Source organism: Folsomia candida, unplaced genomic scaffold (genome assembly GCF_002217175.1).
Source record: "Folsomia candida strain VU population unplaced genomic scaffold, ASM221717v1 Fcan01_Sc003, whole genome shotgun sequence".
Lineage (NCBI taxonomy): Eukaryota > Metazoa > Arthropoda > Collembola > Entomobryomorpha > Isotomidae > Folsomia > Folsomia candida.
In genome coordinates, this window is record NW_019091195.1 from 7,937,449 (window position 1) to 7,960,336 (window position 22,888).

At 37.5% G+C, this 22,888-nt stretch overlaps 6 protein-coding genes across 11 annotated transcripts; 2 read left to right on the top strand and 4 right to left on the bottom strand.

Annotated features, from left to right (window-relative positions):
- Nucleotides 1-89: 89 nt before the first annotated feature.
- Nucleotides 90-3,152, bottom strand: LOC110846058 (EF-hand domain-containing protein D2 homolog). Of its 3 annotated transcripts, none has more exons than XM_022092672.2 (6): nucleotides 2,761-3,152; nucleotides 2,611-2,694; nucleotides 1,495-1,694; nucleotides 858-1,005; nucleotides 615-749; nucleotides 90-529 (listed from the first exon to the last, which is right to left on the bottom strand). In XM_022092672.2, the coding sequence occupies exons 3-6, from the start codon at nucleotides 1,683-1,685 to the stop codon at nucleotides 368-370; spliced, it is 636 nt and encodes a 211-aa protein (XP_021948364.1). In that variant the 5' UTR covers nucleotides 1,686-1,694; nucleotides 2,611-2,694; nucleotides 2,761-3,152; the 3' UTR covers nucleotides 90-367. The 3 variants fall into 3 exon arrangements, with proteins under 3 accessions (XP_021948364.1, XP_021948365.1, XP_021948366.1); XM_022092673.2 differs by having other exon boundaries at nucleotides 2,611-2,708; XM_022092674.2 differs by lacking the exon at nucleotides 2,611-2,694.
- Nucleotides 3,153-4,554: 1,402 nt separating this feature from the next.
- On the top strand, nucleotides 4,555-9,019 carry LOC110847380 (venom dipeptidyl peptidase 4). Its single transcript, XM_022094314.2, has 16 exons — nucleotides 4,555-5,378; nucleotides 5,441-5,544; nucleotides 5,666-5,737; nucleotides 5,859-5,911; nucleotides 5,996-6,210; nucleotides 6,303-6,472; nucleotides 6,555-6,652; nucleotides 6,717-6,843; nucleotides 6,931-7,169; nucleotides 7,237-7,462; nucleotides 7,533-7,717; nucleotides 7,797-7,991; nucleotides 8,074-8,126; nucleotides 8,201-8,308; nucleotides 8,404-8,615; nucleotides 8,713-9,019. Exons 1-16 carry the CDS (start codon nucleotides 5,192-5,194, stop codon nucleotides 8,917-8,919), a joined length of 2,451 nt encoding a protein of 816 aa, XP_021950006.1. The 5' UTR covers nucleotides 4,555-5,191; the 3' UTR covers nucleotides 8,920-9,019.
- On the bottom strand, nucleotides 8,879-11,376 carry LOC110847381. Of its 2 annotated transcripts, XM_022094315.2 has the most exons (9): nucleotides 10,854-11,376; nucleotides 10,597-10,758; nucleotides 10,483-10,528; nucleotides 10,278-10,402; nucleotides 10,112-10,189; nucleotides 9,874-10,034; nucleotides 9,640-9,782; nucleotides 9,261-9,533; nucleotides 8,879-9,185 (listed from the first exon to the last, which is right to left on the bottom strand). In XM_022094315.2, exons 2-9 carry the CDS (start codon nucleotides 10,746-10,748, stop codon nucleotides 9,060-9,062), a joined length of 1,104 nt encoding a protein of 367 aa, XP_021950007.1. In that variant the 5' UTR covers nucleotides 10,749-10,758; nucleotides 10,854-11,376; the 3' UTR covers nucleotides 8,879-9,059. The 2 variants fall into 2 exon arrangements, with proteins under 2 accessions (XP_021950007.1, XP_035705686.1); XM_035849793.1 differs by having other exon boundaries at nucleotides 10,597-11,376.
- A 996-nt stretch (nucleotides 11,377-12,372) lies between these two features.
- On the top strand, nucleotides 12,373-16,203 carry LOC110847260 (signal transducer and activator of transcription 5A). Of its 3 annotated transcripts, none has more exons than XM_022094168.2 (12): nucleotides 12,373-12,779; nucleotides 12,859-13,045; nucleotides 13,112-13,427; nucleotides 13,515-13,624; nucleotides 13,686-13,792; nucleotides 13,867-14,074; nucleotides 14,155-14,589; nucleotides 14,679-14,914; nucleotides 14,999-15,414; nucleotides 15,494-15,643; nucleotides 15,715-15,799; nucleotides 15,874-16,203. In XM_022094168.2, the coding sequence occupies exons 1-12, from the start codon at nucleotides 12,637-12,639 to the stop codon at nucleotides 16,028-16,030; spliced, it is 2,550 nt and encodes an 849-aa protein (XP_021949860.1). In that variant the 5' UTR covers nucleotides 12,373-12,636; the 3' UTR covers nucleotides 16,031-16,203. The 3 variants fall into 3 exon arrangements, with proteins under 3 accessions (XP_021949860.1, XP_021949861.1, XP_035705730.1); XM_022094169.2 differs by having other exon boundaries at nucleotides 15,877-16,203; XM_035849837.1 differs by having other exon boundaries at nucleotides 13,536-13,624.
- LOC110847261 lies at nucleotides 16,111-17,276 on the bottom strand. Its single transcript, XM_022094170.2, has 4 exons — nucleotides 17,035-17,276; nucleotides 16,837-16,960; nucleotides 16,643-16,734; nucleotides 16,111-16,524 (listed from the first exon to the last, which is right to left on the bottom strand). Exons 1-4 carry the CDS (start codon nucleotides 17,098-17,100, stop codon nucleotides 16,288-16,290), a joined length of 519 nt encoding a protein of 172 aa, XP_021949862.1. The 5' UTR covers nucleotides 17,101-17,276; the 3' UTR covers nucleotides 16,111-16,287.
- A 1,280-nt stretch (nucleotides 17,277-18,556) lies between these two features.
- Nucleotides 18,557-20,269, bottom strand: LOC110846715 (enhancer of split m7 protein). Its single transcript, XM_022093546.2, has 2 exons — nucleotides 19,962-20,269; nucleotides 18,557-19,842 (listed from the first exon to the last, which is right to left on the bottom strand). The coding sequence occupies exons 1-2, from the start codon at nucleotides 20,043-20,045 to the stop codon at nucleotides 19,291-19,293; spliced, it is 636 nt and encodes a 211-aa protein (XP_021949238.1). The 5' UTR covers nucleotides 20,046-20,269; the 3' UTR covers nucleotides 18,557-19,290.
- Between the last annotated feature and the right edge of the window lie 2,619 nt (nucleotides 20,270-22,888).

Genomic DNA, 22,888 nt, shown 5'->3' on the forward strand with positions numbered 1-22,888 from the left:
CAAATAATTAATGTGTTGTTTCCGAGTATTAATCTTCTGACAAACAAAAACACCAAGATGAAAGCAGAAACAAGGTTTGGATAACAGAATTGGATAAAAATGAAGTTTTTTATTGCACTTCAGAGAATGTTAGACTACACAATAGTAAAATACGTATTATAAAATTATTTGCATACGCTTTTGAGATTAGACATCCAAGAAATATTATTCTATTGCCTCGTAAAATTAATCATATAAAATGATCCCATATGGAACCATAATTGAAATATACAATTTTTAAAAATCGACAGTAAATAGTTTGAAGCAATAATAATGAGAGTTGAACTACGGTGCCTGACTGACTATATAATTTACACATTGCATGAAATTATTGTGCGGGCCCTGGAGTAAGTGTAACTTGTTCGAAAAATGCATACTTTTGTGCAAATTCCATACGCTTTTGTTTCTTTTCCGATTCAGCCTTGCGCTTTTCTTCTTGTTCATTTTTTACTTCCTGTTCGAATTTGTTTTGTGCTTTTAATTGTTCAATCTACAAGAGAAAACGAAAACATTGGTACAATATGTACGACGCAAGGTCTGTAAATCATGCACGTACATAACCGCCACGTGTTTACCTTTGATTCAAAGAAGCCTTTGGCTCCAACAACCCCCACTTCAGTGATATCCACCTCTGTTATCTTCGCCAAAGCATGAAGTCCGCCGTCAACCTCTAGCTGACCCGCCTTGGCTTTGTGATAGATGAGGAGAAACTAAACGGCAAACATCACCCCATCATCGTTAGACTAATCACTTGTTTCAACATAATTTAATAATAATAATGGATCATCTCCTCGGGACTAGAAAGTTAAGAAACTCACTTCATTAAAACTAATTTTGTCGTCATTATCTGTGTCTACTTCTTTTATCATCTTCTTCAAAGCCAAATGAGTTTGAGGGGCACCGAGGTCTTCCATCATTCTTTTCATGTCTTCGATGTCCAAAAAGCCATCTAAATCGTGGTCAAATCTAATATAGAAAACAAACAACGCAAAATTATATGTGTTGTTTCTGTATTTCTACCACATATTTACAGCTTAAACCATATATAATCAAACTCTACTGTAAAAATGTCACAGTATGGTTTATAGAAAAACGTTTTAGGTTAGGTTAGGAATCCCCAGTTCCTGGTTAACGAAATTGGTGGTTTTAGTCTTATTTACAACTTATTTGCTTTACCAAATGTTTGTTTTCTGAATTTGTAAAGTGAGAAGACTACAAATAAAGCTAATGTTCTACATTTAGAGCTGCCAATCCCAGTAATATACTTGTCACTAAAGTCATTTCAGCCTTCTTGCCATTATGATGACAGGAAGTCTGGAAGCAGTGGTAATGTTATTTGGTAAGACCAACCCCGAGCTAATTTTTCGCCGGAAATGTGTCTCCCAAATTGGGAATTTAGTGACAAGTACTTCTATCTTAGTGGTACCCGAAATTGTCACATAAAGTAAGACGTACCTCGAGAATAGCTTTTTGTACTCCTTGACTTCCTTCCTCGAGAGCATTCTCGAGTGATCAATCGTGTCTTGCGTTTGCTGTAGAATGCTTTCCGCTTGTTCTTCAGATAGCTCACTTCGAGCCTGTCGCTTTTCCAAGATTTCACTCAGGTCTGAGCCCAGTTTATTTCCGCACATTGCTTTGCACTCCATTTTCACGCACTGTTGAACGAACAATTTATTAAATAATGAAAACGAAGCAAGATAGCTCCGTATTAACAATATCTTAATGATTTGAAATGGCCACTTAAGATATCAGTCAGCGTGGGAAGGTTACGAGCTGAGAGATACAGATTTAATTGAAATATGCGTCGTGTCGAGTGGTAAAAATTTCATTCAGCTTTTTTACACCAACTAATCTTTCCCATATTTACAACAGCGATAGAAACTGAAGCTCGTAACTAGATAAAATCAGAGGTGTTGTGCGGTGATATTTATTAAGATGCAACTCACCGATGTATGAAGATGAAGCTCTCTAATCGTTATGCATGTATGTTCGTGTACACACATATTATGCATTATGTATGTATGATAAGAAGTTTACACGGCGTGCACCTATCTCTTCAATTTTTAACGATTTATACTTAATTCCGAGTAGCTGAGCTAACAGGAGTGAGATTAGCTATGAAAATGTTAATTTGCTTAATGGAATAAGAAATTAGGGATCAATGGTTGTATGTGTATAGCTAAAATCTAATATTTTTACATGCAAGATTAAATAAGTACAAAATATAAAAATGCGGGTTAATTAATCTTCTCTTGGCAAAGACCACCTCAAATTTGTAAAAATGTACTGTGCTTGCAGTGTTTGTTTGTTTGCTTAATTCAACATAACAAGGTTGAGTTAGAAGAAGCCAGAATAATAACCATGAAATTGATTTAATTTTCAACCCTCGTACAACAAAATGATTTGGGAGAATTCAACCAGACAGAATAGGTCAAAATTGTGATGGCTAGCATGAATTAAAAAAATGAATAATAAGCGATTAAGCCACATTATCTCTAACTGAAAATGAAAGTACAGAGTTGATTTTTTTAATTTTAAGAAGGACTCGCGATTTAGAAAATGGATAGTCACCTTTTTCACGTGAGCGTAAAAGGATGAAAAATGTGAAATCCCTTCACTTCTGTCTTAGGTTTACCCCCACAAATAGTGACAAATCTACAACAGATGAACTGATAAAGTATATTTTAGTTTTGATTTTTCAAATCGATTACTTCGACTTACGAGAGCAAATGGTAATGTAGACGACGTTTGAAACTGAAAGTTGATCCTTCGAGGAGTCTGACAACAGTTTCCTCCTCCAACGTGTTAAAAAACTAACTGACAACACTACACGATTAGATATTTAGAACTAGGGTTGCTTGAAGACGCATATGCACGTACAAGTTGAAGAAGGAAGGAAGTGCGACCTTAGTTTAGCTTAACTAAAGGGTGACTAATGAGAGGTTGAATCTTAATATTGACAGGCCGTTGTTGTTGCGTTGTTAAGGTCTATATAAGCAGTTACTTTAGTTTAACGTGACACATCCATGCTGAATCATGTGTCATGATGATATGCATTCGTTCGTAGGCAGCTAACTTTTAAGTACTGTCAATTTTAATGCTCAAGTTACTATGAACTGACTATTGTCATGAGTAGGAATAACATGCAGTAGAAGGAATATGTAGGAGTATCCGTCAAACTGGCCTCTTAGTTAATGTCCATCTCACACAATCAACACCACGTAGTATGTACACATGTGCATACGTATGTATTTACATATGAGAATGCTTTGCAGCACGCACATCGGTTTAGCACATTACGAATGTTACGTATGAACTCAGCTTTAGCGACCTCAATTTGAATACAGCAGAGTAATATCAATATCCTGTAGCGCCTAGAGTCAAGCTTTAATAACTTGATGAAAAAATATACGGACGAGCCATGTCCATTGTATTCAATTCCCCTGGGCAGAAATAACTTGGAAATGTCTTAAATGGAAAACGTAGCGCTTTAAATCTGCGGTTAGTTTATCTTCATTATTTAAATGTGAGGAGTTGGCTACGATGTAAAAATCTAACTTGGCGTTTTGCAATAGAAACACAGTATCGTTTTGTATGAACGTGATGCACATATAATTACGGCGAGTAAATAGGCGAATGCATTGGATGTTGGTATGCAATTCCGGTATATAACCTTCAAGTTGCTGCATATGTGGCCAAGTTACACATACTTTGGTTTTTATATTACAAAATAAAATGGTATTTGTCTAAACCAATGTAAAATCATTTTTCCTCTTGTCTCACATGTTTACATTTTTGCACTTTCTCAATATCCTTTAGAAGAATATTCGCTTTCTAACTAACTAGCGATACCATGTATGAAATTTCACGAGTCTTTTTTACATTTGTCCGCTTACGTCGACACTCTACTACTAATTTGACGACTGTAGTATAACAACCTAATTTGGACTTCATTGTCATTTTACTTTCATATATTTGCCACAATGATAAGAAAATGTTGCTTGTTTAATTGATGAAAGAGAAACTAGCAGGTAAGTTGTGATAATAAATAATATGAGCGAGGCTATACTTTTACGTGCTTGAGCTTGAACTTGACTCCTCAGTGAGGAGTCCTCACCACATGCAAACTTCATTATACTGCACGCTAAAATTCATGTCGTGAAAAATAATTTTATATGAGATGGGATTTTAGTGGGCTGAATTCAAATGCATACATATTTTTTTATTCAAATTAGAAAGATACATGAGTACATTGTTCCTAATTCGCAAGTAAATATCATACTTACGTGTGTACATATGGAAGTATGTTGAATGCTTTCATGTAAAATTGTCTAAACTCTCCTCGTATACTTTTGCTTGGTTTGATTTAGGAGTCAAATAAACTTTTCCCATTGTATGCTAAATGCTGAATACCCGAAAATAAACCCCCAACAATGCCGTTTGCTGACTGCTGGACAACTCATAATTATTAATTTTATTGCAACCACACTGTTTGATTGATATTGCGATTGTGTGTTGTATGCAAAGTTTCTGTCATCTAAAATAAGAATGTATTCTTTTATTGTTGGTTATAAAACAAACGCTGAGCACACGATCCATAAAATTTTTGCAATCAACTCCTATAATGGAATTTAGTTGTTAAAAAAAAGTGGGTGTTGGTGTTTCTCGTTCAGCTGGCAGTATGTAAACCATCATTTAATTGCATCTTGTGTTTAAATAAGTTATATAGTCAACCATATCGCAGTAATTTGAATATGGGAAGAATAATCTCCCTGAGGCAATGTGGTATGAAACCAAACCAACTTGTCGCTGATTCCTACTAAACCAATAGCTTTAGATTCAGCAGGAGTGCTGGTAATAATGTGCGTGTGCAGAATGCATTGTATCGTACGAACATTTGGTTAGGTTTCAGGATAACCTGTTTCCAATGATTGATGCACAATTGGCACTGGTGTGGAGGAATCATTTGCAAATTTCATTCTGGTTTGTGTATTCAACCCTCGCGTAGTCAATCTAATGGTGGGAGGACGGAGTAACCAATTTGCCTAGTGTGTGCACATATTTAGTTAAGTCATAAGTGTTCAATTCACATTGCTCACCCGTTCTGTAAAAAAAAGTGTCATACGTACTTATCGACGAAAGAAAGAAAAACATGTACATTTTTAATCTGCCAATTTCTGTCACCCTCCTTCTCATTGTGATATTGGTGGCAGAATCAGCTCTGCCCCCAAAAAGTAGAGAGTCGTTTAAACAAGAAAAATCGCCCGTGAGACTTGACGATGTCTTGAGAAACACTCTTGGGGCTTCAGGGTTTGGAGGCTTGTGGATTCCTGGATCAAGTAAAGGCATATATATTCGTAGTTTAATAGTAATATTTGATTTGTTCATTTCAAATATTTAGATGACACGCTAAGAGTGATTTCCGGCAGTGATGTGTGGGAATACAATGTAGCTCAAAAAAGTAATAGAACGGTGGTGGAACGAACAGTTTTTGAAGAAAGATTTGTAAGCATTCAGTAAATATTTAATATCAGAGTTGATAATCATGTGATTTCACAAGGCTATGAATGACTAAGTTTAATATTTAAGTTTAATATTAATGTCTCGTTTCATCTTGCTTTATTAGGGCAATCAAGGTCTGGGGTTATCGTTCTCTGCCGATAATGAGTATATTTTAGTGGAGCATAGTCGGAGAAGTGTAAGTAAAAGTTTAGCGAATTTATCATTACATGCATGCATACAAGTCAATAAGCATGACAGAATATATGATTTAGTACTGACTGCGCTTCAATTTACTAATAAATCCTTGTACCAAATAGCTCTGGCGTCACTCATATCTAGCCAAGTATGATATTTATCATATTAGCAGCGGGTAAGGAAAATTTACCTGAATATTCAAAACATTTATCTCTGCCAATTACATATCATCAATAATTTCGCATAAATCGGTATGCAGGGATTTTACAATTCTACAGCCAAAAGGGTTTGAGACAAAACCACAAGAAGAACTGCAGCTTGTCAAATGGTCTCCAACATTACACTCGCTTGTGTTCATTTACATGAATAACATTTACTATAAGAGCAGCCACGGCCAATCTGATACTTCCGAGCAAATTACCAGCGATGGAAATGATGCTGTTTTTAATGGAATTTCAGACTGGGTTTATGAAGGTGCTTATAAAAATATGCAAAATACTTTTGATGGTGACTTCTAAAACATGGATTACAAAAAATCAACCTAAAACCTAATCGTCATTTTGCAGAGGAAATGTTCGGAAGTCCTGTTGCCCTCTGGTTCTCGACAGACAGCAGCAACCTGGCCTTCGTCAAATTTAACGATTCCCAGGTAGAATTTTACCAGTGGCCACTTTACGGCGAACCAGGCGTGAGAGAAACGGCGTATCCTGCATATGAGCCTTTGCGATACCCGAAGGTATGGGCACATATTGATTTAGTATCAATTCTACACGAAATAAGATTGAGTAATATGGAAATGAATAACAAAAAATATTTAGGCTGGCAGGGATAATCCTGTCGTGTCACTTCATATCGTGAAATTGAACAATCCAACAAGTCACACACAAATTGTGTATCCTGTTGATCAGGACAAAAGGTAAAATTTTAATGTTAAATGGTCTGCGTGAAATCACTTCATAACGTTACTTTGTAATGATTAGTTTGCAATATTATATTGCTGCCGTAACATTTGCCACTCCAAATAATTTAATTCTCCAAACCATGAATCGTCACCAAAGTCAGTCTGTTTGGAATTATTGTAATTGCCAAGACTCGAGATGTGTAGAGGTAATGACTCAAAGTCATGATCAATTTCAGTTGTAATGTAAATTGGACCACGCCTAACTTAAAAAATGGATTTTCTATTCACTTAAGATTTATAATTACTCCCAAAAAAATGGATGGATTGATGCACATACTCCAACAATAAGTTCCAATGGTTCCATTTTCCTTACAATACAACCTGTTGCTCAAGGCAGTGGTGCCACCGGTAAATCTTACAACCACATTGTGGCCGTGTCTACGTCCAATCGCAATAACCATGTTCGGACTGTTTCGTCTGGTGAATTCAATGTCGACTCGATTCTGGGATGGGATGAGGCAAATAATAAAATGTAATTATAATGCTCCTGGTATTTTAATCCTATTTGTTTCGTAATCTCACAATTATTATTGTTTCAGCTACTTTGTAGGTTCCGGAATGCACGCCAACGCCAGTGAGCGCCATGTATACTCGGTTAACGCTGAAGGGGCAAACTCTTCTCCAGTTTGTATTAGCTGTGCCTTGAAAACCGAAGAAAATGAAAATTGCAGATCTCATTCGTTTTCATTTAGTGCAAATTATCAACTATATCAGCACTCTTGTAGAGGTCCCGGAGTTCCAGAAATCACGACAAAGTGGAGATCCGTACGTAATTTAGATTATCATTGCTAATTGGGTTAAGAAAACCGGACAAGATGTACGTTTTTATGCATAGAACGATAGTGTTGCTCACATTTGGATGACAAATTCTGCCCTTCGTGAACGACTCGAGACTAAATTGCTGCCCACCACAAAAGACGTGGAAGTCGATATTGCTGACGGGCTATTCAAGGCTAAAGTTAGATTATACTTGCCACCAAATTTTGACGAAAGTAAAAAATATCCGCTCCTGATTGACGTGTAAGAAAAAACGTTTGTTGATACTATTCAACTACAGCACACAAGTTTCATTAATAGTTAGAAAAATATTAAAATTTAGATATGCGGGCCCAGATTCCCAGAAAATTTCTGAGGATTTTAAGGTAGACTGGGGAACTTATCTTGCGAGCTCACAGGGAATTATTTACGGTTCAATTGACGCACGTGGATCGGGAAGACAGTCTACTGACCTGAAATTCGCCGTTTATAGAAATCTCGGCTCGGTTGAGGTTGAGGACCAAATATTTGTCACAAAGTACAAACTTATATATGTACATGCAAGAAATATTTTACCAAAAATTAGACTATTCATAAGTAATCCTGTTATGTCATGTTAGGCACCTGGTGAACACACTTTCCTACATTGATGCCAACAAGACTGCGATTTGGGGTTGGTCTTACATTTTGCAGAATTAGTATTTTAATTGATGGTTTGATTTTCCGCTTGACGATCTATCTGCTTAGGTTGGTCTTATGGAGGATATGTCACCGCGATGGTCCTCGGAAAGGACTATGAAAATATTTTCAAGTGTGGAGTTTCAGTGGCACCAGTTTCTAGTTGGTTGTATTACGGTACATATTTGCATAAACAATTAACTAGCAGAAAAATGCAAGTTATTCACCAACAATCTGGAACCTACATGAATACCTAACTCAATTTATTTCAGACACGATATACACGGAAAGATACATGGGACTACCTACAGATGACGACAACTGGCTAGGGTACAACTCTTCCTCCGTAATGAACAATTTGGGCAACATCAAAACGAAGCAATTTCTTCTCATTCATGGAAATGCGGACGATAATGTCCACTATCAACATTCAATGATGCTCGCAAGAGCAATGGAGCAGGCAGATATTATGTTTAATCAATTGGTATGTTAAATTTTTTGCTAATTTCAATCATCATGACTCATGACTTGTCTCATACTTTCTCTCGGAACACCTTTTCTCATGCAATTTATCACTTCAGAGCTACCCAGAGGAGAATCATGGCATAAATGGACCTGGGATGAGACGGCACCTCTATCATTCCATTGAAAAATTCTTGAATTCAAGAGAGTGCTTTGGGAACAGATCTCCTGATAGCAAAAGCCATGGATCAACCTTTAGACTCGACAGCTTTAGTTTATTATTTACCTCAGTTTCTGTGATATTTTCTTGCTACAAAAAGTTATAATTTTGCCATATATAATATGTTATGCTAGTCAAGATGTTTGTACTTAAGTTTTCATAAGTAATAAATCGCAACAATAAATACAAAAACCTGATGCAACTGTATTGAGCATTTATGACTTATCGCGCATCTGCTAAGTGCTATTATGCTCCACCCGATGCTCCCATCATTCGATTTAGTTTGACAACAAATTCGTCAACAGAAAGGTTTTCTCGGTCGTAAACGCCCAAAATTTCTTCAGCCTCTTGGTAAAGCTGCAATACTCCGCCCTATGTCAATTATAGTATTTGAAGTGTATGCATGCTTGCACGGATTTATGATATAGGGATAAGAATGTTAACTACGTTGCTGTCCGTGTAAATAGTATCGACTAAATCCGATCTGAATCCCTCCCATTTGTTCATATCTTCAGCTGGAGGAATTCCGTAATTTTTTTGCAGAGCTGTCAGTGACATGCCTGGCGATGATGGTATGACCAACAAAGATTCCTTCTGAGTAGTTGTCGCACTTCGGGTAGATTTCACTGATTTCACTGATCCGGAACGATTTGCACCAGCGGCGTCGTTTATGGATATGCCCGAGGGGACAATTGTAGAGCCCATTTCGTTATCTTCCTCCTGAGTAAAACAGGTTACTTGTGTGATAATTGTTATTATGATGCTGTGCAAGTTCCTTAAACATTCAATCCTTGGAACATAATAAAAGCCCACGTTTAAGCTATACCTCTTCTTCCTCTTCTTCTCCCTCAGAAAAACCTGGTCCATCTTCAATGATTGTTGGAATTAATTGGGTTGTAATTTCTGTAGGAGCTACATCAGTATTTGCAATAGAAACGTCCACCCGCGACTCATTATCCTCAGAAGGAGCTGTAGCATGTAAATTTTTGTTGCACATGCATGTAATATTTGCTAAGTACGAAACATTGCAATTATAAATAGTAAGTAATTTTCAACCAACCTTCACTTTTCAGCTCTGCATGTCGAGGATATGTTTTGAAAACAGCACCAGAACCATCAATTTCAAAAGGTTCAACTGGAATAATTGGAGGCAAGTTGATTTGCTGGCCGACGCTCATATTTTGGTCGAATAAAGCCAATCGTTTCAAAACACGATTTACCCTGCGTATAAAATGTGCGTGTATAAATATGTGTCTACATAATTTTGAGGTCATCAAGACTAGTTGAGGCTTTCTGACCTGAACACAGGGTGCTTGAATAGGTCGCGCATGTCTTCTTCAGGATCCATGAGACCATCGATTGCTAATTTTCTTGACCTATTTTGCAGGCATCAAAGATTATTTCAGTGACAGAATTGCATTCAATGACATGTATCATTACTTCAGAATTATCATTTGACTTTACCTCACTTGCTCATCCTTTTTTCGAGCCTTTGTTCGTTTCACCCAAGCACTATTTTCTTCTTCCTCCAACTTTTCCAGTAATCGGGCCATGAAGGTTGCATCCGTCAAACGAATTCGATCTGATCCCTGCCATAAAAAATGTATGACATATGTGGATAAGTTTTATATTTTTCAAATAATTAGCTGTTTTTATTACTCAAACTTACCATCAGTCTCTCCAAACGAACGATGATGCGGCCAGGGCCCTCCGCCCTAGATTGTGTTATAACAATCCTTTATCATTATATGATTCGCATTTATCTATTTCATGAAAATAGTACCGGAACTCCACGTCTTTTTCATATGATTCTATGGGTGGGAGCTTAACTCTGACTTTTATCCCTCCGCTTTTGTTTCTGCGCTGTCCGTTCTTTGTCTTTTTTCGAACTTTTGTATCCCCATCTATTTTTCTAGTGCCTCCAGGTTGCAACATTTTGCTGATACTGGAATGCGGTAAGATACGATTATTAGGTAACCCAGATTTCCAAGAATCTAACCTGATTATTATCAAGCAGTAATCTAATGATCAAACACGAACCCTACGCAGAATTTGTGACGCACATCAGCTCGCCGATTTGAATTTTAATTGACTGAGGTGACCATTCCTTGACGTATGTATCTAGGTAACGCTTGGGTTTCTTCAATAAATTGATGAAGTGACAAATGATGCTATGAATTTAAAGAAAGTCTCAGTCCAAGTTGGACTGGGGTAGAGACGCAAATTGATTTTCTCAATTTGGGTCATGAAAACCGTGAATTTACCGTTGCTTGACAAGTAAGTTACATGATAGAATAGAACTCAATTTCATAGTGTGGATGCCTTATTGCTTATCTGTGTTAGTACTAATAATATTAGAAGTTGATATCATGAAATATATTTGCGTATACTTACATACAGATAGTATCGTAAAACAGCTTCTATATAAATATGAGTAAGAAATATGAACGATATATTTTAATGTAGCAACGTAAACGCAGGTGACAATTTATTTCTGTACATATATTTAATTATGGATAAAGTCTCTATAATATTAAAACATACAACGTTGTATGTATGACATTTGTACTTGCCCGTGACATTGCAAGGGATCGCTCTTGGTGTTATTACTTCTTACTTATCGTGTTTAAATAATATGCACACAATGCATGATAACTACCAATGTGTTTAGCGTTGAGCATGCTTAAATATTGTGGATATAATTTATCTAAACTTTAATGTATACGTACGTACGTATGAACACTATCTCTATAAGCCATATAAGTATCAAATTTCAAGTGAATGTACTTAAATACTCGAACTGAATTTGCCATACATAATGATTTGCTGCCTAAAAATATATTTATATGATATTTATATTTATTCAAATTTTTGTGGTTTTGCACTTGTCTGTTAAATATGTGTACAAATAAGTAGTGACAAATCAATTCATTTTCCAGACGAATGTTTTTACTGCGATTTCATTGAATTCCATGTTCTTGTCACTTTCCAATTAATCTCCAAATTCTTACCCAGAACTTCCGTGAATCACAAATTGAGAAAATTGATAGTTTAATTAAAATGATGATATTTCTGTACTATGTTATCGACTGTTGTATCATGTTTAATAAAACAACGCAAATACAATGACAACAACAAGCCGTTAGTTCTAATTCCTCCTATGATTCAAACAAATATTACACGCAGAGCAAATAATTTTGCAGAGCTTTTCGCAGAAATGTTATCCACTTTGGCTCGCTCGTCAGATGCTATTAAGCTGGATTCATTGTGGCGAAACCCAATTGGTGGAATACAAAACTACTAAACTCATATACAAAATTTCTGATCTAAGCAGTTTAAAGTTTCAAAGGAAACATGTCAGGACATAATTAGTTTTCAGTTGCAATACAAATAGATTTTTGGCATTGCTTCACAGAATTATCAACCTCGCTACATTTGCCCTAGCTCTGGAGCAATGTCGCTAAAAACTTTTCGCTTAGATGGCTTCGCCCCATTGCCATGCGATGGCTGTCATGTGCATACATAATTACGAATAACGATGAGCCTGGTGTGCATTACCGCAGAGTAGGATGTTTATTATCGTCAATATACGAGATAAATGCAGGCGATACATGGTTATGAAAATCATGGTATTCCTCCTCGCACTTCACGTTCATCTTTAGGTACGTATTTATGTGTAGGATAGATGCATAGAAAATAAATTTGCAAAGCGCTTGTGGTTCAGTCGACAGCACAACTTTACCAATGGAGTAGCTATTATTTGGTGTTGTATTCACTAGAATATTTATGTAATTGCGTTGAGAACGAAAGGTGCAACGAAAACATGGTGTCACAGTGTCACAGCCAGTGGGATCAAGTCCTAAGTTTGGATTTATTTGGAGACGTTTGGAGTTTTTATAAAAGTCAAGGAATTCCGATAAGCATTCGATTTAGGCTGAATTCTGTATGGCTCGAATTTCATGTAAAGTAAGTATCGAAGCCTATTGCTAAAAGTTATAAGCATTTAGAATATAAAGACAAATGTGTAATATGTGTTTTGAATTAGTGAGCTCCGATTGAATGCAAACCCAAGAAACTCGGACGACTTACCGTTTTTTGAAAAGTTTATGCTCAATTTTGTGCATGATTTGCGTATATCGGCAAATAATATTCTCGACTCTGCGAGACTTGAGAATGACAACTCTACGATTGCAATGGGTTTCGAGCTTCAACAAGAAACGGAAGAGCTGGCTGTAATAATATATTCGCAATGCATAGCGTACTTGGCACCACGCATAATTTGTATTTCATTTGTGCAGATGAAGTTCCAAGAAAACCCTGTCGGCTTATTCTGCGCTATCAAATCTTGTCTGGATTATGAATTGGAAATGATTAAACTAAAGACCGGTTGTGCACCACCCCCACCGACCCAAGGGACGAGTGGCTCAATGACACCTCAAAATCCACTCTCCGTAACGTCCAGGTATAATAGCTTAGGCAGTCGCCTTCACAAAGTCGTTCTCACCTCAACCGGTCAACCCACCCACATCGGAGAAATCAATCGAATTCGCTTGCAAATGCAGGATACCATTGTGGAGTTGGTCCAGCTACGAGAAAATCTCAATGGTCTCGAAGGTATTTTTACATATCAAAGTGCATTTAGTGACGCGCAATAAATACGTTTGAGTTATTTTTTTATAATAATAATAATAACTGGGTTAGTCGATATCCACATTGCTTCAGAATGTAACCCACGAAATGGAGGAGTTCAAACAGAAGTGCATGCACTTCAAGCCACTTGGAATCAGAAACGAGCTCAACTGATTGAAAAAGTGAGATCCTAAATTTTGTCGCTGATAAACTATTTGATAAAACAGCTTAAACCTGTTGAAGGTCGCCTCTCTGAAACGCGATGTAACCAACTTCACGTCACACATCAAGAATGCAATTTCGCAGATTTCTACATTTTCGGTGGAGTTGATTCAATTGATTGATGAATGGTACCCACTCATGATTTTCCCTTTGATTCCAATTTACAAAATGCAAAGGGTAAAGTGTGCTCTTTTATCATCAGGAAAATCGAACAAAGACATGAAGCAAATGGGATGGGCGACATGAGCCACAGCTTGGACAGAATTTCGTCCCTGGTTAAAACGTACGTCACGGGAGTGGTCGAGCTCAACCGACAGCTTCAGTGCAGACCCCGTATTGAAGCGTGTTTATCAGAAAATGGGGAAAATTGTGAGGCAGTAACTCAAATTGTGAATGGATTCAAAGCTGAAGTACAAAAAACGATATGGAGTTATCATCAAAATTTTCATTGCACATTTTTTATTCATAATTGAACATTCAATCCTTGCAGCTCGACCAACTAATGTATGCAATAGTATTCAAAACCTTTCTCGTGGAAACACAGCCCCCACAAATTCTCCGCTTGAAGAGCACGATTAAACAAGGGATTAAGCTTCAGCTTTTAGTTGGAAGCACGATCATCCCGAGTAGCACGTTAGCGGTGAAAGCTATGTTGATAGACAAACTGGAGGTGGAAAAACTGCACGCTAATAAAATGTACATACCGAAACCATCAATACAATTGACGCACAACGAAATGGAAATGTGTAATGAGAACGAGAAGTTTGGAACCACGTTTTCTGGAATTACTTTGCCCGATAAACGCAAAAATGCTGATCAGAAAGGGAAAGGACAGAAAGATTCAGATGATCAATTTGTTACTACGAAGAAATACTGTTTCTATTTCTCCACCACCTTCTCTGCACCCGAAATGTCGTCATTCACGGTAATCGTTTAAGAATTGAAAAAAAACAATTTGAGTATCTATAAATAAATAAATTATGGTCATTCTAATATATGTGTTTGGCCTCATAGATATGGACTACGTCACTTCCAGTTATCGTGACTTGTCATCCGAGTCAGTATGCAGATGCATGGGCGTGCATTCTGTGGGACAATGCTTTCGCTGTTCCGAATCGGGCCTCTTTTGAGGTCGCCAAAGAAGTTAACCCCGAAAGTCTAATGAAAGTTTTAAGTTCTGTCTTTAAGTTGCAAACTCGCCGACAATTGTCTCCTTTACACCAACAATTTCTCCTGAAAAAGTTGATGGGGTACGATATTAGCAAGATGTACAAATTTGTCAAGAATGATAATTTTATAATTCTAGAATATAAAACATTTTTTAAACTTTCCAGTAATCATGTTGGACAGGTAACATGGCAAATGTTTTTTGAAAACAAAGTTGATTGTTGCATCTCTAAGAGGCCAACCCCGGAAACAAGCAAATCGAAAGAAGAGACACAAAGAGTTACCTTTCACTCTTGGCTCTATGCAATTAAACGTCTTTGTGAGTCAGCCTCCAAGGATGACACCGAAAGTGCAAATGACGATCAGCCCAAGCCATTGGGAAGGACAAGTACTAAAAAGGAAAGGAAACTTCCAAAAGACAACACGACCATTCCTTGCTACTGGGCGACGGAGGTCATTGAAGGATTCATAACCAGAGAACATCTTTACGAACGGTTGCAAAGTAAACCTGAAGGGACATTTATTCTTTATTTTTCCGAGGCCATTTTGGGAGCCATTACAGTGGCCTGGTATAATCACAGAGGTATCTAAAATTGAGCATATATCTCTGACCTACTTAATATTCAGGTTCAGATAACTTAATAAGACGACGACAATTTCAGATAGGAAAGTTGAAAAGTTTGCACCGTATGAGGTGAAAGAGTTGAAAGATCATCCTCTCGAAGAACGAATTTTATCTTCAGACCATCTTAAATACTTGTTTCCCAATATTCCGAAGGAAAACGCGTTTCATAGATTGAGGGACACAAAAGGTGAGATTATCACGAGTTGCATTACAGTAAAATTGGGAATTACTAAATAGAATAATTTCTCATTTTACCAGAACTGATTGATTTCAAATGGGATATGATGCGGAAAGGCTACATTTGGCACACACAATGTCAAGTCGCTCAACCTCCAATTCTTGCGTAGGAATATTATTACACCCTCAACTTTTATCAGAGACTATGCTTTAACTAAAATATTATTAATTGCTTCATAGCAGGGATCGTCAAATATCTGGCAGTTCTTCTGAATATTCCAGTTGCCCAAGTCCGTACTCTTACGGATCCCCATTATCGGTTTCCAGCGCTCAATCAGGATGCGAGATCAATACCTCCGTGCAAGGCCTTTACGCTTCAAGCATGGATTTCCAATAGCCAAAGTTCTCACCATTTTCCTTTCAGAATTGTTGAATGGAATGGACTAGAGATTTATAATGAGTGTTATAATACTTTTATTGCATTTAGGCGTTCTGCCTGAAAATTAGTTGTATATTTCATCTAATAGTGTATTCCATACAAATATAAATAAAAATAACAAACAAGTCAATTATCATAGAAAGAAAAAAACACTCGATCAATTTTGGTAGCACTGTACACGAATTTGTTATCCTACATTGTTGTTAAAAAATGAACTATGAGGCGATTTCGCCATGAGATTTTATCGGAGCACATCCTCCTTGACGAATGTCGTCCATGAACACTAAAACAACCCACGCCATGTAAGTTGACAGTAAGGTGCCCACAACGGGTGATGCAATTTCTGCCATGGATGCTCGTAGTGAGAACGACTGCATCATTATGTCCACTATGAACAGGACGGTCAGAATGCAGGTGAGAATGAACCACGTTCGACATTTCCGTAAATCTCTCTGCAATCATAAGATAAAGAAGCTTTAATGTCATGGACCCTAAATCTGCATTTGGTCGTCTATTTGATACGACTATACGAGTCTCTCACAACAATACTGTATGTGTATCTATACTTGCCTGTTTACTGGCAAGGTAAAGCAATACTCCCAACAATAGTGTAGATGCCCAGTAGGCAGAATTAAGCAGAGTTATCGTCGCTTTCGTGGAATCTGGAAGCAATTCATAAAGTTCACAACAGTCAATAATCAGTAGCATCGCCTATTAAATTATTTTTGGCTGTTCTGCAATTTGAGTGCGTATATAATGCTTACAAATTCTTGGGACTTTCTCTACCCAATTCTCAGCATTGGTATTAATGTCATATTCTTCATATGCACGGGGGACGTACATCGAGAGAGCAACTGCATTTTGTATTAGATACAAAATTCCCAAAATCTAGATATAAATAGCCCGAATGTTGCGTCAACAATGTATTGCAAATAATGTGCACCGTTGTAGTTGAAACTTACGACTTCAGTTACTGCAAGGAACGTTGCACCTCGTTGGATAGGAAAGCCACACATTGGATGAACCATGATTTTTACTGACGAGTCACACGCACTAATGATTATTTAAATTTCTGGAAATTTGAATATTTTGCAAATTGCGTGGTCTATTTTCATAAGCTGTTACGTGAAATAGGAAGAGTTCCAGTTCAGCTGAAGTTTCTTTTTGTAGGAACCAATGGTGAATGTGGTGATGGGATGACAACCAGATATGAAACAGGAAAAGGCTTCTAGGCATTCACCCCGTACAACGAATGCATCTTTTAGCATAAAGAATTCGCTCCACAACTTCACCGTTACTGGTAGCACAGCAGATATAGCAGCTCCCCTTCGTTTTTACCCTCGTAAAAATGAAATTGCACAAGCCGGTATTAAATTTGCACGTTTTCTGCTGATGTGAAGATTTTATAGACATGTAATTTGACAATACTGAAGTCTGTCTCTCTTACCATGTCCATAAAAACCATAATAAAATTGACCATTGAAAGTTACGTAAGAACTTGCAAGTGCTAATATGATTTGTAGGTACAATTTGTAAATCTTACATACACATCAACTGCTCCAAAGTAATTGTGTGAATAAATTAATGCATCTGAAATGACACTAAAAAAACGAATCCAAATAAGGGCGAAGCATATTTAAGCTTTTTGGATGCCCATATCTTGTCAAAATTGCTTAGCTCTTTGGAAGTGTAGCAGGCGCAAAATGGGACATGAAATAAAACTACTTAATGTTAATCAGTGGTACTGGGGAATCAGTAGGTGGAAGTAGAATTATAGGGTACTACAAATATCCAAAGGAGATCAAAACTGGAGTGAAAGGTAAAGGTCCCCTCCTCCTGTCGATTGGGTAATTTGAATTCGTCAAGTAATTTACGGCATCTTAACAAAATCACGGGAACGAATCTTAGCTGTTGTTACCCAACAGTCATTTTTTTGCTATGTACATTTTACTGCTTTCACTTGTGTGTGTGAAACACATATGTATGTATGTACATATTTCTGAATCCAAATAAATTAGTCATTCGAAATTCTCTGAAAATTTTCGTTGCTCACCATGCATGACATAATAAGAGTCATCTTTTCGTTTATGTGAGAAGCTGCGTGAAGACTTGTTGAAGATTTATATACGTGAAAGCGTCTAGAGATGGCAAAACAGGGTCGTTTTCAAGTCGGAGTGATTCTACCGTTTGGTTTATGTAGAGATTCTGCACGAACCCTCAATCTATGAATCTACAGCGTGGATTAAGACAAGCGTCTCATTTTCCCCAAATTTCCTTACTCCCCATCTCATCTCACTTTTTGTATTTAGATTGTAGATTATCTCAATATAATAATGATGTGTTTAATTCTGAGTATTACTGATGGATGAATTATGTCATGCTTAATGCCTCCATGCAATGCTTCATAAATTTGCAATAAGTTAAACATGAGATGCACAACATTCTGTCCCAATCAATGTTACACAATCAGAGCAAGTAGAATAATTAGTTTTAACAACTGAGTAAACTCAGTGTATTTATTATTTTCATGCACTCAGCATCTTCACTTTATGTCTTTCAGCTCGTAGTTTGCTATCCTAATTATTGGAATATAATAAATATAAAAAAAATATCACAGTCATCGCATAGCCTAACTCCTGGTGAAATAAAGGCTCGGAATATCACAACATGCTACAATACTAACCTACAACTCCTAACCACTAAAAATTCTAAACTGACTCACAATATACAAACAACCAGGAGCAAAAAGATGTGAGCTACACGATATTGAAACACATAAACAAAACATCTAATCTTGTCCTGGTCTAATGATTGTCTGGACATATTCTCTACTCCCTACGTAACAGATTAATTGCTACGAGAAGCCATATTTAACTATATCTAAGCTCTACTGGGCAAACACTTAACAGATAATTAAGGCAAGATAACTCTACAAGAGATCGATTGTCAACAATGAGAACATAATAATATTATTAAATAATAACAGCCAAAGCGTTTAACAAAACAACAAACAGCTCCTTTAAACAAAGTTTAACATGTGTGAAAGACATGGGACGTGAGAGTTTTTTCTGGCTTTAAATTATCCAGTAAACTAAATGTAAATAATATCTATCAACCTAGTCTAATAATCGTAAACATATAAACAAATATTTTTCAATTAATACTTAAAAAAATAACTATTGTGGAGGATCATCGGGTTGAGTTGAGTAAAGATTGGATTACCAAGGCCTCCAAGGGTTTGAAGAATTGGACGAGATTGTGGTGCACATGTTGAGTGGGAGGGGAGACAGTTGGGGAAAGTGAGACTCTGTGGGGGATGCAGGGGGCGTGTAAGGTCTGTAGTCTCCAGTGGACGAAGAGGACGAAGAGCAGACGGAGGAAGGTCGAGGAAGTCTTGGCGACGGGGCTGGAGATGAAGAAGGTGATGTGATTTGGTTAAGTGCGTGACCCAGGTGGACCATGATGGAGGAACCCAGTTGGATATCGACGCCACGGGTCGTGGCAAGAATTCTGGACACTTCCTGGGCGCAGTGGGCGAATCCTTGGCGAAATCTTTCGTCATCCCCACTTTGTTGGATCTTCATCAATTTATTGTGTTGTTGTTGAAGCGTTTGAATGTATTTGAGGGAAAGCTCGAGAACGTCAGCCTTTTCGATGGACTTTGAAAACTTATCAGTCATATTTTCACTGGACACCATAATTTCTTTCAGCTCATCCAGGCAGCGGTTCATCCTGGCGCGGCGTTGTCGCTCTAACAGTGGCTTCGTTATCTGTTGAAATAAGAGAAAACTGATTAGAAACTGTTCCGTATTACTCGATAACCAGATTGGAAACTTATTTTCAGAAAACGGATAAAAAAGTAATAATTGTGATTATAACTTCAAATTACCTTGCGATATTGCATCGTCCGAGAAATTGGTTCCGCAGGAGATTGTTGTCCAAAGGAACGAGAAATTTCAGTTAAGGGAGCCATAATTTCAGTTGTGATGGAGGAAACAAAAACTTGTAATGTTGAGACAACTTAAACTTTCACTGTTGAGATGTGTGTGAGTGGCAAGTGAGATTTTGTGAGATTGGTTGAGCACGTTGAAGTCTTATAAGCTCGAGAGAGAGAGAGAGAGATGTGTTCAAACCGAGGTCCAAGTCAGGTTTGGTGGTTGAGACGACCGCACGAGCTCATTTTATCCCTCCCGACTTGCACATGGGGTGAGGTTTGGGTAAGACAGCTAAGCGTGTGTTGGGCTGACGACCACCAAAAAACGACCCTTCCATATAACGTACGAGGGACAGCAACTCTTTTGCATGGTTGGTGGGGTAGAAAGTGGAGGAATTCTACCCACATGGGACTGGGAATCCAGATGCCAGGTGTTATGTAGGGAGCACTGGTTACAAGTTACTCGAATGGAAAAAAGTGTTTTTTTTCCTCGTCGAAGAGTTCGTTGAGAAGTTCGCTCGTCCCACGTTCCCACGATATTTAATGCACATGCTTCCAACACACGTATACAAAACAAGAAGTCTTCTTAAGAAGATAACAAGAAGTATAACATATAAATGTGTGTGTATAGCGTGTGAGCATGCAGTAGTCATCATCAATATCATCTCTTCTGATTTGTATGCCGTCCATACCCTGCCTTCACTTACTTTACTCCTTCATCATCTTCTTCTTCTTCCTTATGTACGTGTGGGTACAGACAGAATCTCATGCAGATATGATGCCACACTAAGGAGGACAACCCTTCACCGACAGAATCACCGATCTTGATGCCCTTTGGATATGTTGTAGTCCTAGGTGAGTCTAGTAAAAGTGAAGGAGGATTTCATTCCATGGCCCCATTTGCGCCCGCCACACCCACTCAAAGAGGAATCTTATGCCAAACTGGTCGCATTAAAAAATTCACCAAAAATCCATTTTTAATGATAATTTGATAATTTTTGCACCTTTTTGATCCCAGATGGTTGTTTTATCGTATCCGACATGAATTTCAATTTTTTGAATTTTTTGAATATTTTCGAAAATTTCGTAGATTTCGAAAAAATCAAAATTTCAAAAAAGTTGAGTTTGCTATTGGATATGATAAAGCAACTATCTAGGGTCACAAAAATGCTTAAATTGTGAAAATCCGACCAAAATTGGATTTTTGGTGATTTTTTTAATGAACCAAAACAGGGTATTTTCGCACCTTTGAGTGGGTGTGGCGGGCGCAAATGGGGCTATTGAATGAAATCCTTCTTCACTTTTGCTAGACTCACCTAGGACTACAACATATCCAAAGGGCATCAAGATCGGTGATTCTGTCGGTGAAGGGTTGTCCTCCTAAGTAGTCTCGTTCTTCTGCTTCTTTCTTCCCATTTTATTGGGCTCAACAATAATTGGCGTACACACATTGTAAATGTGGACTCTTGTTACATTGTCATCTCACAAAGCGATGGAAAAGGTATCAACATCAACTCTCTGGCTTTTACTCATCGTCGAAATATGACGAAGCAGGGCTTGCATTCCTGGCGTGGAGTCGGTGCGGTCGTCGTAGTAGAAATCGTATCTACCACCTTGCCTCTGTTCCCACACTTTCCTCTCTCCTCAGGAATCCGATCAAGAAACATTACACCTCGACATGCTCCACAACAACACCTTGTTTTAATGACCCTGTTGAACCACTGCCTCCTTGCTACACTTACCACTTATTGCCTTTAAAACAATTCAGATGATTTTTTTGCTAATTATTGGCATGTAACATTTATTGCAAGGTTGTCTCATTTTATTTTTAGTTCGTTGCAAATTATTTATAACCAGTCTACAATTTCTGCAATATAATTACTAATCCAGGAGAAAAGCTGTTCGAATGTATGCATGCATAATTAGAGTTGTGTGAAATTCTATCACTTCTTGCAACAATGCAACTTGATGGGCTTCAAAAAATTTTGTCGTGGACATATATCGTATGTACATCAGGGAACAATATGTCAAGGATTTCTCCTGCTACTACATATTTTCTTTTCTTACTAATGGTCACATTTATTGAACAATACGCACCTTATTATTTCTTATGAAAGGGACCCTAACCCGACCGTCTCCTTCTTCTTCATTGTCTGGGACACTAATTCCCCAAGGAATGCTAAGCCACAAGCCATACGCACTTTTGATTTAACGACGGACAATAAGTGCCGTCTACGTGATTGAGGGACATTTTTGCATGACAATGCCAGCACTGGCCAAATATACGCATGCGGTTACCACAAGCTCGTCATAACGTGTCGTTGGTTGATAAACGCCAAGTGTTTCAAATACAACGAAAAAGGTTCTTCCCTCCACCAAACGAAGGTACGTGTCCGTTAGTTGACCTGAGTTTGGTCATGTACTGACCAAACTCCTTAAAATATTTTATGCATGTATGTATGAGTAGCTTCCCACTGTTTTGTCCATAAATAAATTGAGCCTGATATTTACGCTTTGTTTGATGTAGCTCGTCACTTGTCCGTCACTCAGTTTTAACAAGTGCTGTCTCCCAATTCCAACAAAAAAGGGGTTGATTAAGCTACTTACTTGCTGGTCTAATCTGACTTCAAAACCAAAGCCGCATAATTAAGTTTCTGAGGTGGGTAAAATTCTCATTAACACCACGAAATAAATCTATAAATAAAATTCGAAATTGCTTTATCAGCTTATAACACTTTACTGCGTTGAATTTTATCTGCCGCAAAAGAAGTATTTTAAATTATATCTAAGCTTGAGACAAGTCGCGACAGACATGCTGAGAGACCTACATATTTATACACTTATGTACATATTCTCTTGACTCCTTCGTTTACAGTGGAATA